The sequence below is a fragment of the Agelaius tricolor genome, unplaced genomic scaffold, assembly GCF_023055355.1.
Source record: "Agelaius tricolor isolate 1412-34295 unplaced genomic scaffold, bAgeTri1.0.p SCAF_1, whole genome shotgun sequence".
Taxonomy (NCBI): Eukaryota; Metazoa; Chordata; class Aves; order Passeriformes; family Icteridae; genus Agelaius; species Agelaius tricolor.
Genome location: NW_027269261.1, coordinates 71584403 through 71602710, shown reverse-complemented (window position 1 = coordinate 71602710; position 18308 = coordinate 71584403). Strand labels below are relative to the sequence as shown.

At 40.3% G+C, this 18308-nt stretch overlaps 1 protein-coding gene across 1 annotated transcript; it reads right to left on the bottom strand.

Annotated features, from left to right (window-relative positions):
* Positions 1-210: 210 nt before the first annotated feature.
* On the bottom strand, positions 211-17729 carry OPN5 (opsin 5). Its single transcript, XM_071430273.1, is given in 7 exon segments — positions 211-592; positions 1842-2077; positions 4226-4560; positions 6977-7147; positions 11171-11290; positions 17419-17585; positions 17587-17729. Coding segments are annotated over 7 exon segments (1236 nt in total). The 3' UTR covers positions 211-528.
* Between the last annotated feature and the right edge of the window lie 579 nt (positions 17730-18308).

Sequence of the window (18308 nt, the reverse complement as noted above, 5' to 3'; positions counted from 1 at the left end):
TCATGATTTGGGAAGATGCTCACCAGGGAAATCCAGTCAGCTAATGTTTCCCCACTGTGTAATTCAGAGCCCTGAGAAATGAAGCTCTGAGTCAGATTTTTCCTCTAAGGAATCCTTTCTCTCATGCTCCAGGTCTCCAGTGACTGCAGCAGGAATTGAGGGAGATTAGCTTTGGTAAACTGAAACTGGTCTTTATGAATACTTTCCTTCCCCTCAGGGAAAATATTGCCCAGACTATCACTTCTGTTAGTGCTAAGAACAAAAAAGGGCATTTTAAAGCATCTCAAGTGAAGGAAAATTTTTAATAAACACAAATTTTCTCTGTTTCTTCTTCCTTTCAGTACTTAGAATATTTGCCCAACTCTAATGCACTATTTTGGTCAGGATGAAAAGAACTGTACATTGTACATAGGAATAGGGAGTAAAATAAACCTGTCACCATGTTTTAATTCATTTACAGAAAGAGGAACTTGAGCCAGTAGGGTTGTTTGTCACCAGGTTTTCATTTGCTGTAGGTGAGATGAGCCCTCAAGCTTCCAGCTGGGTTTCATTCATGGCTGTGGAGTCCCTGTGTGCAGATATTGTGTAAGTCCTGTGGGCAGAGAGGGTACAATGGTCATTTTGTCACACCGAGGTGGAAATTGAGTTCTTACTTCTGGGAACTGATTCCTCCAGATCATTTTTTCACTGCAAAGAAGCCAGCTTGCATTCAGCTTGAGAGATTGGGTAAGACCTTCAGATATTAAACACAAATCCTGCTACCAAAAATCCACAGAAGGCTCTTTGAATATGCGTCCCATTTGACTAACATTGCAGAAGGGATTTTGGCAAACTATAAATTCAACACCTCAGACATTTACAACATATATAAACTCTGTATGTTCTGCAGATGAAATAAATCTCAGTGCAAGATTATGGAATGATCTGCTACAAGAAGCTGTGGAAGTTCAAGACTGACTGAGCTCACTGCACAACGCACCAAAAATGCTGGAATTGTTGGGGAATAATATGAATGGTAAAATTGTCCTTCATGTTTCTATCAAGGCACATATGTTTTAGACCATTGGAGTAAATTACTGGAATTCTATTGTTTCACAGTCACTTATGTGTGCTATGATGTTTGTGATAGTCTACACTGTCAGATTAACATCCATTGTTATCTCCTTGTTCAACCACAAAAGTAAGGCACTTGTCTGGCATAATACAGAACTATACTTTTCCCTAAGTGCATAATTAGTGTTTTCAGGAATTCCACAGGTGTGCAGCACAAACTTTGCCTGGGGGTTGTAAGTTAAAAAAATTGAGACTTTCTTATGAGATAAGTACACTTTGATTTGTCTGGTTTGTGGTGGGTTTTTTGGTATGAATGGTATCTGGAGGGTCACTGAAGAACTACTGTCTCTCCCTATTGATTCTGTGGCTGAAATGTATGGTATTAACAGGTTAATTGTGGAAGGAATTAACACAATTCTCTTCCATTTGCTTCATTGGCAATAGAGGTCATTAACACCTTCTGGAGGAAACTCATATGATGATGTGAAAGAAAAGGATTAGGAAGAGAGGGTTGATCCAAAACCCATTAAACCAACAGGACTTTTTTTCCAAACTATATCAATGGAGTTGCAGCTGGATCTAAAAGTAAGGACTATCTTCTTTCTTCTCCTTATACACCTACAGTCACTTTACAAATTCTCATGGCAAGAAAAATCCCAAATCAAAATGGTCATGATCAAACACAAGAAGTAAGATTCAATGAACTGTGATTCTTGTAGGATCTTATTTTGATACTTTTTGGAACGTGGTGTTCTCAAAGCTATCCCACTCACCAAAGAAGAAATTACCTTGATTTCTTCAAAGAGCTCTTGGCCTTCAGCCCTCCCGGCCGGCAGCAGGCAAACTTGCAATCAATGACCTGGTAAATGATGGGGTTGTACATGGCTGCTGACTTTGCCAGCAGTGTTGGGATCACTGAGAACTGGATGGGGACCGAGTCTGGCCGTCCAAAGGCCGACCAGACGGAGACCACGGCGTAAGGGATCCAGGCAATGAGGAACCCTGCGCAGATCAACATTGCCACCTTGTGAGAGCAGAAAAGAGACAGCAGGGTTTATCCAGAACAGTCAGACACTGGCAGAGCAGCACAGAGCTAGGCAGAGTGCAAGGGAGTTACATTCCACTCAATGGAAACGAAAATTGATAACTTGCTTTTTCAAATAAATTTACAATACAAACAAAATCTGCCTCTTTATCTCGTGCCTGTGTTTCTTTTGCCTGACACAGAGCAGTTAATGAGTCTGCTATCAGATATTTAAAAATGCAGTAAAGTCTAGCTAAATATGAGGAAACCAAATAAGATTTCAGAAAATAATAATAGTTTGGTATTGAATTCAAATTATTTAAAGAGGGGATTCTTTTCAAAACACAGAATCTCCTTTTTAGGAGATTAGCAGAGCGCGAAGGTTCTTGAAAAAAGATCTTTTGAAAATTGGGAATTTATCTGAGAGTGAGAAGGCTAGTAAAATGTCTAGATTTATTCCTCCTAACCCAAATCATGGATTTTCACTCCATTAGAATATGTAAGTATTTTAAAACACAAATTTTTGTTAAATACTTTAGTTCTGATAAATGGCAAATTAGTAAGTGACCTCCTTATAATGTAACAAAATGTTACCATAAGAAAGTTTAGTATAAATACCAAAGAAAAACTGTTTGGGGCCAAAATCTGTGATTTGTATACTTTACCTGAACCAGCCTGTCTGCACTCGGTCACAGCCTGATATCACTTCAAATGATGCCATGCCATCATACATCCTGAAAAACATCTGCCTTTATACTGCTGCCATTGACAGATTAGTGCTGCACCCACACTGGCAGCAGCACATCAGCACTCATTTGGAATAAGGCGATTAGCAGGATTAGAATATTAAAAAAAAAAAATCACCAGAAGGCACAAGGGGTTTGGACATTGCATAGCCTTTCCTGTAGCCTGTTCTTTTTGTTGTCCGTCACTGAAGGAACAGTGCAGGTGAGCCAAGGATCTCAAACACAGCCTGTTTGTTATGAATTGTGCTCTGGAGTCAAATGGCTTATAAGGGAAATGAATTTTCCATATTTATATTTACCCCAACAATATGTTCTCCAGTGTAGATCCAAGACAGGAGGGAAAATTACTGGTGTTGCAATTCAGATAACATTGAATTTTTACATGATCCTTCCAATATGCAAAAAAAAAAACCCCAAACCTGCAGCCTCAAATCAAAAGTTTCCATTGCTCTTCAAAGGAAATTTGCTGAATAACCACCAAAAAACATAACAATTTTAAGCATTCTTTTGAAAGGCAAGTGAAGTTGTACCAGTTGTACTGGCAGCACTGGCTGGGCAGGTACGTAGCTGAGATTTTCAGATATGTTTAGACATAATGTTCCTTATTGCTACATGTTATGTAATTCTCAGTTCAACTCAGAAAAAATGTAATAAAATTTGATCAGCCAAGCAAAACTTGCTGCTTGTCTCGCTCTTGGCATGTCTTACAGAGGCTGGTGAATATTTTACAGCTAAGGAATCTGATTTTCTTCAATACAAGCCTTTATTTTGAGAGATTTCCTGGCACAATAACCAGTAAGTATCATGGCTGTCACCACTGCCAAACAGAAAATAGATTCAATCAGAAAGGGAAAACAGGATATGGTCTGAGATGGAAAATTAATTTTAGTAATTCTGTGCATTTTTATCAGCAATTCATGGCTGAGTCTAACTGATAAATTATTTGCATAAAAACAATTGCAGTGTCACAGGACCAATTTTGGTTTATATCTTCATTAACAGAGGAAAGTAAACTGTCTGAAAGTTTTATTTCCCTGCTACAATAATCTGCTCTCTATCTGTTTTCTGTTATAGTTCCTATAATGCACATCAGTCACCTTAAATTACTGTTTACAACAGTTTCTGAAAGCAAAGGATGTTTTATGGTGGGGAGCAGGGCCACAGGGAGATTATATGACTTTCAAGGGCATAGGGGAAAGCTGTGGCAGAGCTTCAGAGTAGGTCATGGTCTCAGGGACTCAAGTGCCCTAATCACTGAATTATGTTCCCACAAGTTTTTTCCTCATCTTGACAGTAACAGAGGAGAAAGCTACAAAAAAACACCTTCAGAGCATTGTGGTTTCGTCTCCAAATCTGCTTCTATGACCCAACACAGCAAACTGAGGAAAATGTTCCTACCTACCTTGGTCAGCTTCATTTCAAGTATGTGGCTGTTCTGAATCCTGGTATCGTAGTGAGCAACTTCTTTGGTGGATGATTTGACTTTTAAAATTATTTTGACGTAGGAAAACACAATCACTGCAGTTGGGAACAGGAGGCAGAAGAAAAGGATGCTCAGAACAAAAACCTGTCCAGCCACTGAAGCCTGTGCCAGCCACCAGTCCAGAGTGCAGGAGGTCCCAAAGGGCTCGGGGGCGTAGTTCCCCACCCCAGCAAAAGGCACTGTAGCCCAGAACGTAGCATAGGCCCAGATTATTGCCAGGCAGATAAATGCATGGTGTCTCTTAAGCCAGGTACCTGGAGGAAAATTGAAGAGTTACAAGTTCATGTCCAGATGTGTTTGGCACCATGGGATTTTTTGTGTCATGTGGAAGGGTTCAAGGCCAGGCTGGATGAGGCTGTGAGCAATCTGCTCTCCTGGGAGATGTCCCTGTGGGGCCTTTGGAACTGGACGGCCTTTGAAGTCCCTTCCAACACAAACCATTCTATGACTCTGTGAAATATGAGGTTTTTTGATTGTTTGACAACAACTCTGTCATGTTCATCTTGGCTCTTTCCAGGTCCATAGTGACCTTGAGCTCACTTTGTGCCTCATGAAGACAAAGGCACACTCATATGGAAGGCTCCACCCACCCTTATTTCAGACCTTTGCTTTAATTTGTGATGGATTACAACTGAGAAGAGTCCAAACTAAAGAAATCCAAACAACCAGCTCAGTAACAGTCAGGGAAATCTTGTCCAGTAATTTCAATTCTTTAATGTAACTTAGGTTTTTTCCTGTTCTTTGTCTCCTATGTTACCTGACTAAAGCTCAAACTCTGTGACTGAAAAGCAAGGCTTTACAGTGGAAATAAGATATCTAAGATTTCATTTTACTTTCTCATTCTTTTCCAGTACAGAAAATCACCATGTGTATCCTGTCAGAAGTATCTGTAATATGTGTTTTCATGTGTCCTTGCCTTTTTAAATGCAAATAGAATTCCTGGAGATCAGAACCTTGTCTCTCTGCTCATCTTGCATACAGCTCTAATTCATCTAGAAAAAGTTTCAGTTTGCACAGTTTTCATCACCATCTACCTGTTCAACATGTAGGACTCAGATAGGACTAACAAATTTAAATCTTTCATTTTTGCAGAAACTTGCAATACGGTGTAACATAACATACAACATAACATCTCCTTCCATCTTGGAACCCCCAACTCGTTTGTAGTTTCTGACTCACAGGAGATTTTTCACTCACTTCACACTAATATTAAGGAGATTTCTTCAGGGTTTCAGAGTGATTTAAAATAAAACCAAAGCAAAGAAACACCTTTAATTTGGATGTGTCTCTTTCCAGCTGATTTTACATGTCAGGATCACTGGAAGGAAAATGAACATTGCCTGACAAATGATGTATTCATATATGATGGCTGAGAGACAGAAAGATGCTTTGTTGTGTTCAGGAGTAGAAAAACAAAGCAACAATAGCATAACTATTAAAAGAGAAACATTTTTTAAACCACCTAGACTGAGCATGATAAACATGTTTGTTTATTGCTCTCCATCATTTTGTATAGACCACTGTGATCAGAGCCCTTGAGAATAGGGCTTTTGAAGAGTTTTCTCTCCCATGAGCTAAGTTGACCACAGCTGGTGGCACAAATGCAGCCAGCCATGAAATATTCACTTCAGCTCTCCAAGTCCGTGAAAAATTGTCTGTGATTTGGGTTGCCACTGAATTATTTTGATAATAGAAAAAATAGAAATCCTTCAATAGAAAAAACTGAAATCCTGCTTAATATTATTGGTGTATCTAACACCCAGCTAAGGAGACCCCCCTGAACTCCCACTTAGGGTAAAAGTATGGACACACAGGGGTCTGTGATAGCACATCTTAGCACAGTACCACAGCTTTTATCTGCTTGCACAGACTGGCTTATTTACACTTCCTATCTGCCAACCTTCCTTACAGCTTAACATGATCGATATTTCATGTCATCATAAAGAAATCTGTGGTGTCCCTCAAGTCACATGGGCAAGGTGTTTATTACCTGCAAAGTCACCTTGAGCATTCCCTGTATTTGGATGTGAATTTAGTCCCTTACAATGCAAGAGGAACATCTTGTCTATACTGTGACAATATCATTTATCTGGAAAGAATTAAGCATATAATACATCATATTCCAGAGGTACAAGATACTGATGGATATGGTAGTAACACCTTACACTGCTAAATTAATTTCATCCTCTCAGGTTCCATTTTCATATTTGAGAGACTATTTCACATTATGACTTATTGCCTTTCCAAATCTCTTAGGTGCATTAAATAGCTTGCCACACACCACAGAGGAATTTAGGTATTTAATAAGGAATATTTTTATGTTTTGGTCCATAAGACCCTGCAATATGCACATTACTTGCATCTGTTAATGCAGATAGGCCTTGATAGACATAAAGTGATTTATCTATAAGGGATTACAAAAACTCATGGCTTAAGCAGACAGCAGAAGGACAACAGTGAGGGTGTTATGTCCAGCAAAATGAATTTAACTGGGATTTCTTGGATCATGCAAATATGTTTCTCTCCTCTGTGTACTCCCCTCTATATTTAAGAAAAGTATTATGAATAACCTAATTATTATTTCAGTGTAGTAAACTATGGCACTTAATACAGCTTTTCCACAGTCACAGATAATACAGACATCCACATAGAGATACATATTTGTCTTACCATAGGACAAGTGGCAGATTTTCAGGTACCTGTCCAGGCTGACAGCTGTCATGGTGATGAGGCTCCCACAGCCAAAGAAGAAACCAGCCCACCCATACCAGCGGCAGCCCATCCACCCAAACATCCAGCGGTGGGAAAAGAAGGAGATGATGCTGAAGGGTTTGCCTACAACTTCAAAAGGAGGAGAGAATGTCAGCCCACTGATAAACCACATCCCTGAGAAAATTTCCTTTTATCAGAAAGGCAAACCCTCTCCCTTGCAAAAACTAACACCCATAAAAGTGCTCTGCAATATGGAGAAAGGGCTTCAGGTAGAGTAGGTGATGACTTTAGGCTGGAGAGTAAATTTAGGTGGGATATTAGGAAGAAAATCTTTACTGTGAGGGTGGTGAGTCACTGTCATGGGTTGCCCAGAGAAGCTGTGTATGTTCCATCTCTGGAAGTTCAAGGCCAGGTGGGATGAGGCAACCTGGTGCACTGGAAGGTGTCCCTGCCCATGGCAGGGGTTGGAATGAGATGGTCTTTAAGGTCCCTTCCAACCCAAAGCATTCTGTGATTCCATGGCTTGTGAGCACTCCATGCACAGGACTGAGCCTCAGACAGCTGTTGCTGGATCCCATGGCACCAGGGATGAGGTAGGATGAGAGCCAAGCCTGCAGAAGGGCTGGAAAGAGGTGCTTTTGCTTTTCTATAAACCACAGGAACCAGAGGTAAACCAACACTCTGGAACCAATCATGGGCAGGCTCTTCTCATTATGAAACCTTCAGAGTATGTGTTAGGTCCACAGGCCAATACCTAAACAGGATAGGTTTGAGTCAGAGCTTGAAACAAGCACAGATCTACTTAGTCTACACCCCTGTAGCCAATTGGGTGTCTTCAAGCACAAGGTTAAGAAATTTGCCTTCAAAAGGGACTTTTTCAAACCTGTCAAGGCCCAGCAGTAGGATACACAGAGAGGTGAAGTGTTAGGTGGGAAGGAAAGACATGGACACTTGAGCTGCAGAAGTGGTTTCAGCTCCTCTGCACACCACACATTACTTCAAAGCCTCCCAGCAAGCCACAGCACACAGATATCAAAACATTCTGAGCTTCCCCAAAGAGATGGAAAATTAGTAACTATTTTTGAGGCTTTCTCTTAGTGGCACTTCATCTCATTCTTCCACAGGTAAAAGGTGAGTGCTGCATTGTGGAAGAAGTGAAGTTTGGTCAAATGATATTCCATTCTCACCTTAAAGCAAGTTTAAATTTTTCATATTCTTTGTAAGCATCGTGACAAAGAGAAAGTTTGAAAATTTTAATTATATAGTTGGAAATCTCCCTTTTTTTGTCCCAATTATTACCTTTTTCTTGGTCTTAATTAGGCAAAGAAAATAAATCAACTTTAATGGAACAGAAAACTCAAAAATTTATAATCTAGGGAAATCTGTTTTCAAACACTTTGGTTTTATATACCAGCCTGATCTTAAATGCTCCCAGGCCTGAACATTCCAACTGCAATATTCAAACAACATTAAATATTGAATCCACATCCCTGTGACTGCATTCCTTCCTGCATAGGAGCAGCCAGACCACCTCAAGGATTTGAAAACACCTCAGCTTTCATGGGCTGGTTTCCCTGGCTGAACCAGAGTCTGTAATGTCATAGAAGCTCAAAGAATTGGTTTATGGAGATGGCAAAAATGATCTTGCAAACTGTATTTCCCACAAGGTAACCTATTCATAGAAACCAAGACAAAAATCTCTATTTTGTTGATCTTTTTCCTAGAAACATTCCATTTCACATTGAACTGATGTAAAACCATGCATTCTCTTTTCATTCTTAACAGAAAATTAACACATTTCTTCCAAAACCAAATCTTGCAGAAAAGTACCTTTGCTCCATCTTCTATGCCAAAACCATCAGGATTGAAAACCCTTCAAAATCAGATGCATTTTTACAAAAGGTATTTTTGGATTAGCCTAAGCCTGTAAGGAAAGTTCTGCCTGGACCTGCAGGATGTGCTCAGTTCAATGCATGATGTTCTTTCCTCCAAGCAGAATAAATGCACTTTCAGTTTTTCAAGCAAAAGCTGATCTCAGTGATTAAGGTTTCAGGAAAAACATTAAATATGGCAAGGTCTGGGTTATGGGTTAACAATCAAGTCAGCAACTTTAGGCGTATAAGTGACTGACAGCTTTAAAGGCTGACACATTTCTTTGCACCAAATCAAATTTCTCTTCAGCAGCCCCGAGCACGGTGCCAGTGCAAAATCAGTCTGATGCAGCTTTGAACAAGGGGCTGGTGCCACCCTGTGGAAATCTGCAGGAAGCAGAACTCTTCAAAAAGTTGTGAAATACGAAGATTTCGTGGAAAAAAATTCCATCTTCAGTTTGTCCAGCAGACAGAACCCGTCACATTTCTCAACTTAGCACCTTCCATTAATAAATAAATAAATTAAAAAAAAAAAATAGAGAACGGAGAAAACCAAGCATGGCTCTGGGAATCACTATTTTTAATTCCAAAATGTAAACCCCAGATAGATTGAGATGAGATCCCCATGGAAGAAAGCAAGGTGACCAAGTGGTGCACTGGTGACAGGCCATAACAGAGACACCTCCAGCCCTCACACTAAGGGGGGTCCCAAACAAGCTGTAGTTTGAGTGGTTGGGACACAGTTTATGGTTAGGAGATACCTGTTAAAATGCATCTAATCATAGAATCACAGGGTATTTTGGGTTGGAAGAGATCTTGGAAGACCATCTCATTCCAACCCCTGCCATGGGCAGGGACACCTTCCATTTTCCCAGGTTGCTCCAAGCCCCATCCAACCTGGCCTTGGACACTTCCAGGGATGGGGCAAACACACATTCACTGGGCAACATTCAGAATATAAAGCTGTGGGAATTCTCTTGAAACACTCCTTCTCATTGGAGTGACTAATGAATCTTACAATACAGATTCTTAAAACACAAAGAAAATGGTAATATCACAGAGGGGGAAAAAGCCAGTCTGGGGTTTTTCCTTAACTTCTAAGGGTTGAGAGATGGAAGCAGTGTGTCAATGACAGAAATGCCAAAGAAATGATTGGAATTTCTCTGTGTGGTAGCAGTGATATTTATACTGACATCTTTCTTCTACTGAATTGATATTTCCTTCAAAATCCATGTTTACTGACCAAAACCACTGGAATCTGCAGGGATGAGCAGATCTTTGGTCTTGTGCTGTGAGAGTTCAAAAAAAGCATCAGGGGAGGCTTGGAGACATCATTTTATATTGTTTAGTGATACTTTTGGAGTTTAGATGAGGGCAAAAGCATCTGGCAGAGACAAGGGTAGGAAAAGGGTGTGCTGGAGCTGAGGGCAGAGGTCTCAGTTCATACAACACACAGGGGACAGATGACCCTGCAAGCATGGGAATATAATTCCATTTATATGGCACTGGGAAGATCCCATGGTCAGCTGAGTCCTGATACCCATTGGATTGTCTGCCATCCAAAATATCCTTTTCTAAAGGACATCCAGGCATTTCTCTGTGAGCAGCTGAATCAGTCTCATGTCAAGAGCCAAAACAAGCATCTCTGCAACTCTAGATAAACCTCTCCAAAGCTCCCTCCTCCAATGCCAGGACATCCTGACCTCCTCCAATGCCAGGACATCCAGACTGTGGGATTGAAATAAAAATCCTCCCAGTTGGCTCATACTCTAGAGATTGACACAAATGTTTGATCCAGAGACAAAGGAGGATGGCCACTAGAGAAAGAACTATTAGCTTTGATGGGCTGATGGCCACTGGCATTTTCCAATTATTTGGCTAAACTTGTATTTTTGAGGCATTTAGATCCATTCTATTCACCCTATGGCAAAAAACCATAATTTTCTGCACCTGTAATTCTGAGCTATTTTGTGGTTATTGTGCCAGGGTGCACATGGCAGCTGCCTTTGGAGACCTGCCCAGTGCTGGGATGAACAGGAGCTCTGCGTGTTTGATAAAATCAACCCTAATTTTTCCTCTGTACTCTTCATTTCTTCCCATCAAGTTGTTCAGGAATGTTGTTTTTCATCCTCCCCTATTATTTACATGCAAATAATAGAGCAGAATTATCTGTAGCAAAAGGCATTTGATGCTCCCATGACTTGCAGAGGAATGTCTCTTGCTGCTGCCAGGCAGAATGGTGAGATGGTAAAAACGAGGGAAAACAAAAACATGAAATTACCTGAAATGCCCAGATCACACACTGCTAAATTAACAGTCATTATCTCAGCAGGTCTCAGCTTCTTTTTTCTCTTTGAGGACATAAAAATAACATACCCATTTCCCAGAGTTGAAAGGATCCCTGTAATAACGGAAAATAGAATAACATTCAAATTAGAATCATCCTCAAAACCAGCCATACTCCATCTTCCTTGTGAAATTCCCTGACATTCTCAGCCTGAACCTGTGGTCCCTATGGCTGGGCATTTCACCCTGAAACGTGATCCCCCCATTGTCACTGTGCAGCTCACAGAGACCTGGACTGCAGACACATTTCCCCAAAAGCAAATGCTGTTTCCCCTCTGCAGGAGGGCATTGCTTTCACCAGCTGAGCCTGCCCAGACACAGACTGAATGCTCACAACAGAAACCCCAGAATCCCTCTGCCCTGACCAGCACAATTCTCTCTCAAAGGTTTATACAACCACAAGAATGAAATTCAGCTCTCTGTAATCACAGGAATCAGAATCTGACCAATCTCAACTTTATTAAATACACCAATCAGATGTTAAGGGATACATTTCCAGTTAATATATTAATATCAAATCTTAAATCTTACATTAAAATTTATTTCTATCATAAGAAAGAAAAATTATAAATCTGATTAATCTGATTTTAACTTCCAGGTGGAATTCAGTGCATGGTATCCTTCTCATATTGGCTGATATATTTTTCTCCATATCATCACCCAATGACTCACAGCTCTGCAAGTGTGCATCTGCCATGGAATTAATCACACCAGTACAGAAAATCGTAGGGTTTCCAGTTCCCTTAAAGAAAATGTGTCTTCACTAATTCATGTTTGAAAGAGTTTAAGGTCAGAGGGAGAGTTTTGCTGTGGAAACACAGGACAGCACAGAACATCCTTCTCATGGAACCAGAAGATGAAAATCCCAAAGGGACCATGGCCCACTGAGCCTCACACCAGATCAGGGGAGACATGTCAGAAGGAGGGAAGTGCAGAAGAAAAGAATGAAGAGGAAAGAATTCCTGTGCTGCCATTGCCTCAAAAAAGGGACCTACAACAGCACTGAGGGAAATGTTGGAGAGAAGTTCAGCCCAGGAAAGAGTGAGGAAGGGCATTTTCCATAAGTATTTTAGATTTAAAGGGTGAGGAAGGGTGATTGCCGTAAGTATTTTAGGTTTGACACCTTTGTTTCTCACTGCCTAAAACAGTAAATAAACATTAAGCCTTGGGGGTTGGAACCATGTGATGAAAGTTGGAATGAGATGATATTTAAGGTCCATCCAACCCAAACCATTTTGTGATTCCATGATTCTGAATTTATTCCCCTCAAGGAGCCTGTTTGCCCACTGCATAACTGGGAATGCATCTTCCTGTCTTTATCCCCACCTGTCTTCATCTCCACTGATTTTTCTCTGCCTGTTTCCTCCCTGTCCCACTCTGAGGCTTGTCCTGAGTGCTTGGCTACCTGCTGAGGCCAACTCCTCACACTGCTCCAAAAAAAGTCATGAACAAAAAAGTCATCAACGAACAAAAAAGTCATCAGCAAACAAAAGTCAACGGCAAAAGTCATCAACAGCTTTCTTCTGTTGATGAGGCATCGAAGTCACCCTTTGTGCTGCCTTGTACAAGGGGCTCTGCTGGGGCAATCTCTGTTTCCAGAGGGCCCCAGCACCCTCCAGCCCCCCAGCACTGCTGCCCTCTCCAAATGTTGTACCTTTGAATACCACATCATTTTCACCTGAGTCTTCTGGCAGGCCAGACCTCAGCAAATTAAGTTCAGTAATTAAATGGGTATTTAATCATTTAGTGATTAATTTGGCAATTCAGTAACAAATAATCCAGTATTTAAATGGGTATTTTGTTATTTACTCTGGTCCATCAATGGCACAATCCCCTTGCAAGGGTGCCTTGTCCCCACAAAATCAACAAACCCAGCCTGGGAGCATCCATGAGGCAGAGAGAGAAATGGTTCCCAGATGCTAAAACCAAATTACTTATCAAGAAATATGAGTGATTGAGGAACCAAAAGTTTACCAAACTCAGGAGAAAAATACTTTGATTTTGAATTTTTTTGTATTAAATGCGACACATTGCAAACTTTTTATTTTTATATTGACAGCATTGTTTTCTGTATTATTTTACAAAATAAACAGAAGAACAGAAGCTGGCTTATTATTGATCTTAGGTTTTCTCATCAGATTTTATTTACCCTGGGTGAATCAAATTCTAAGAACAACCTACTCTTATGGCTCTGCAAATTTAATATGAATTATAAGCAGATAGAGGTATTCATATGAGTCATTTTCTTCCTCACAGCTGAGTGAATGAATCTCAATGCTGTGAGCATTTTTCATATATTTTAATCCTTTTCTCTCTTAATGCCATTTTTCTCTCCAGTGATATTTAGGATAACTAGAGTGCCAGCATCTAGTTTGAAATACCTTTTGAAAGCATTTGACATTTTCCTGAATCTTTTTCAACTGACTGGCAGTCTAGAGAGACATCTCTATCAGCCAAGTAGCTCTGAAGTTGCCAAGCTGCTCTGAAACCACTGCTCATTATTAATATCAATGTTTCACAGAGCCCAACCCACCAACCTCCTAATCCCATGGCTGGAAGGGGTCCATTGATCGTTTGTTGCCTTTTGTCTATGCCTGCATCTGAAAATTGCTTATCTGAACCTTTTTTTATCTCCTTGATCAAAATTCTATAATCTCCATAGGTGAGGCATCTAATGCTCCATTTCTCCTGCTATGAAATGACTTTCCAGCAGTCAGCTGAAGCCCTTGCTGGAGCAGACTCCCAGCTCTGGTAGGTTGGAAACAGGGAAAAAAGACTTCTCAGATATTAAAAATAGGCTCTTTTCCAGGAGAACTGTCCATGGCAACATGGCACCATTACATATATACAAACCAAGAGCCAAGGATGTGATAACTAAAAAAGTGACACCTGCAGAGACAGAGCCAGGCTGAGACACACAACCCGCAGCGAGAGGGGAAAGTGTTTACAAGCAGCCAGCTGGAGAAATAAACTTCCACTTCTCCAACCTGACAGTGGCACTAAACCATTAGAGAAAATAAAATTTAAAAAAGAAAAAAAAAAAAGGTTCAGGATTTTGTTTTCAATTAAGCTGTTTCATAACAGAGGAAGTGTGCACACCAGTTTGTAAATCAATAGTGACTTGCCAAGGGGTTTCAGAGGAGCTGGCAGCCAGCTCCTGTTCACTGACTGTACAGTGAATCAATCAAGGCAGTGATGAAAAAGCTGGTGGGAGAAGTGACAAAGAGAAAAGAATTGGATTCTCATAACCATGTGCATAGTCTGATTTTTCTTTTTTCTTGACAATTAGAAAGCTACACATGGAAATTACTACTCAGGACAAAGGATCATGCACTCACATAGAATTTCTCAGACTATTCAAGACTCCTGATTTTCTTCAAAGACAAAAAACCAATTATTTTTCTATTTCAAACTGGAATACTTCAGCTGTACACCCAGTCTGACCCTAAAACCTCTGCAGGATAAGATCCAGCCTTGTTCACACACTATTCAGCTTCTTCTCCTTTTTTAAACTCACTTGCACCTTACACTGCTCAAGTGCAAAAAGATGCACAAAAACAGTCCTGGCTTCCCACCTCCTGCTTCCCTGTCCCTGCTGTCAGGATGTCCCCACAGGCCATCCTCAGGAGGGGCCACAATTTCTTGCAAAGGAGTAGGGAATGCAGTTCAGTGGAAAACCGTGACAAGTTTAGCCTGAATCACAAGTCATAATAAAAAAACACAGACGTGGAATCATAAAATCATTTAGGTTGGAAAAGACTTTCAAGATGATCAAGTCCAACTTTTGACTGAACACCACCATGCCCACCAAACCATACCACAAAGTGACACCTCCACTCATTTTCTGAACATTTCCAGGGCTAAAGATTTCACCATTCCCTGGGCTGCCCATTCCTCTGCTCAACCATTCTTCCAGGGAAGAATTCTTTTCCTTATATCTGTATTCTATAGATCCAAGGAATATGCAAATACAGCATTTCTATGGATATGGGAAGACCATAATTAGCTCTAATAAAGCCACTAGTGAACCATGTTATGCACACAAGGGCAAAGCAATTAACCAAGTAAAATGCATTTCAAAACACACACTTCAAAAATTAAGTTAGTTTAGAGCTAAATGTGGGATATTATGTGTACAGAAACATACAGGAACAGCAGAGCTACCCTGACCCAGGCCACTGGATACGAGTTCACAAGTCCAACATCAAAATGACTATGAGACCTTTTAAAATTATAATTTCAGTTTCCTCACATTGCTCAGAAAATTGCTCTGAGCCTTTATGGTTGGCTTTTGGCTTTTCACTGGAACTTTTTGATTCTTGTTCCTTGCCTTAATTTGATTATGCCTGTGTTTTTCAAGATGTTTCACACCTGACAGGGGTAATTTTTGGAACAGGATAAATCTACACTAAATACAGTGAATATAACAAGGCAACAGAGTGTATATTAGGAAGATTCATCCATCAGACATATTTCTTGGGATTAAAGCTAAGTTTACTTAACCAAGTGAAAAATAACACAAAAGGGGGGTTGTTTTCTACAGTTCAGTGAAAACTTTTGTCTGCAGAGCAATAGAAAAAAATATATGTGTGAAAAGTGAGAATACCTACAAACCAGTGCATGAACACCAAGAACAGCACCGAGATACAGCTTCACCTGTCACCTCTGCTGCTCTGAATTCTTTCTTCAATAAAGACATAAGCAGAAGAGAAATGAGAAATAAACAGAAACATAAATAGAAGAAAAATAATAATAAAAACTCTGCTACCTCCACTATGGAAAACATTACATTAATTAGATCAGTCAGAAGAAAAGCAGTAAGACAGAGTAGAAGGAGGGGTTGTAAAGCAGTGAATGAGAAACACAAAGGTAGGACTGACTGACAGATCTTGGTATTTTGTGCACAACACATTGAACAAGACAATGAATCAAAACTGAAATAAATGTCAAGTAATCACTGTACATCCTGTGTTCAGCCTTGTCTTCAGGCATCTGACACCTGGAGTCCAGGTTTTTAGTAGAACAGTTCTGTCCTCAGATCAGTTTTAGTGAAAAAATTGCTGTTGAACTGTGAGAAACTGCATGAAGTAAGACCATAAAGCATAAAGGAACTTAAAATATACAAAGAAGAATGGAATAGAATAGAATAGAATAGAATAGAATAGAATAGAATAGAATAGAATAGAATAGAATAGAATAGAATATGGAATAGCCCAAGTTGAACAGGACCCACATGGATCATCACAGTCCAGCTCCTGACCTTGCAGAGGACAATTCCAAGAATCCCACCCTGTGCCTGAGAGCTTTGCCCAAACATTTCTTGAGTTCTGTCAGGCTTGGTGCTGTGACCACTGCCCTGAGGAGCTGTTCTAGCACCCAACCACCCTTTGGGTGAAGAACCTTTCCCTGATATCCAACCTAAACCTCCCTTACTCAGCTTCATGCCATTCCCTCAGGTGTTGAGGCAAATGTGGATACAAAAAGACATAATTCTGCCCTCCTCCACAAAGTAAAGAAGGCAAATTATCAAGAATAATGTCCAGTTTATCCCTAGAAGAAATAGAAACCAGCATTTTCCTAGCTGAATGATAACTCCTTGGTATATGAATACTTTAAAATCAGCTATCACGAGTGTGCACTAACCAACAGATAACTGTATTTATTCTGCTTGCAAGGTCACTTTGAACCTTGTAAAGGACTCCAACACAAAAGGATGGGGAGGGTGCTAGGCAGAAAATATTGCTCAATGTGATGTGTAACAGAGGACAGATGATGCCAGGAGCTGAGCAAGGGTCACATGAACATAGCTGAGGGTGTTCAGGCTGTGAAAACAAGCCATAAAACCCACATGGCATAATGAGGGAAACCCTATTCTGCCCAAGGACAAATTAAACTGCTGAGTAGTAACCTATCAGTTATTAAAAACAATAAGTATTTCTTCACTTTTTGCTGAAACATCTACTGCTAGTCACTTTTGACTACCTGCAGCAGCATTATATGTTGATATTAACTGCTGACACCATATTTCTAACACATTATCCCTCCTCCCTCCTAGATTTTTCTTTCTAGTATGAAAAAATGTGTAATTAACATCTAATGAACAGCAGTTTCTGCCTCTTTTCTGAGAGCTGCAAGGATGCAGCAGCACAGTCATATTTCAAAGACCAAATATAAAACTATTACCAATTATTGTCAAATAAAAGCCAGCTATGATGTCAGCTTCTCTAGAGAGCTTTGATGCAAAGGGGTCTTCCTTTTGGAGATTGTGTGGGATGTATTCTTCCTGGGAAGAATTGTTGGGATCTGATGCCATCCCACTCATGTCCAGTGAAGTGCCTGAAAAACAAAAGAACAGAGTTTGCAACAGATCACACCTGCTGTTAGAAAATATGAAGATATTTTTGTTCATACACAGGATCCATCTTCCCATTTTCAACTCTGCCCTGACACTTCTCAGGGCATTTCAGGATACCATTCAAACTTGCATAAAGCATTGTGCCATGATTTGGGTCATGACTTACTTTATCCAAGATCATAATAATTTACATGGGATCACAACAGGAAAAAGGCATTGAGCTCTTGGAGAGTGTCCAGAGGAGGCCACGAGGATGGTGAAGGGTCTGGAGTGTTGGAACCAAGGACATTCCTCTGACTGCCCTGGAGGACTTGAGACCCTGGCAGGGGGCTCAGAGACCCTGGCACAGAGTCAAAGACACCTGTGCCTTCAATCTTAGCCCATGGAAAAAATTACCAACTTTGTGTGAAGATTTACAAACCACAAGGGTTTGAATAGAATGATAGTGAATTTAGCACAGGGTGAAAAAGTGGAATTTTGGGTATTTAGAATGGGGGTTCAAAAGGCAAGATGGAGGGATCTGGGCATGTTCTGTTCTTCTTCTTCTTCTTGTCCTCCATCTTCTGCTGTGATGGTGACACTTTTGGATTGGTTTAGAGTAGAGACAGACTGTCTAACATAGGTGATAGGTATTGGAAAATTATTGTAAATAAAGTACACGTAGTTTTTAGTATAAAAAGATAACACTGCCCATGGGGCAGTCAGTGTGCCTCAACCC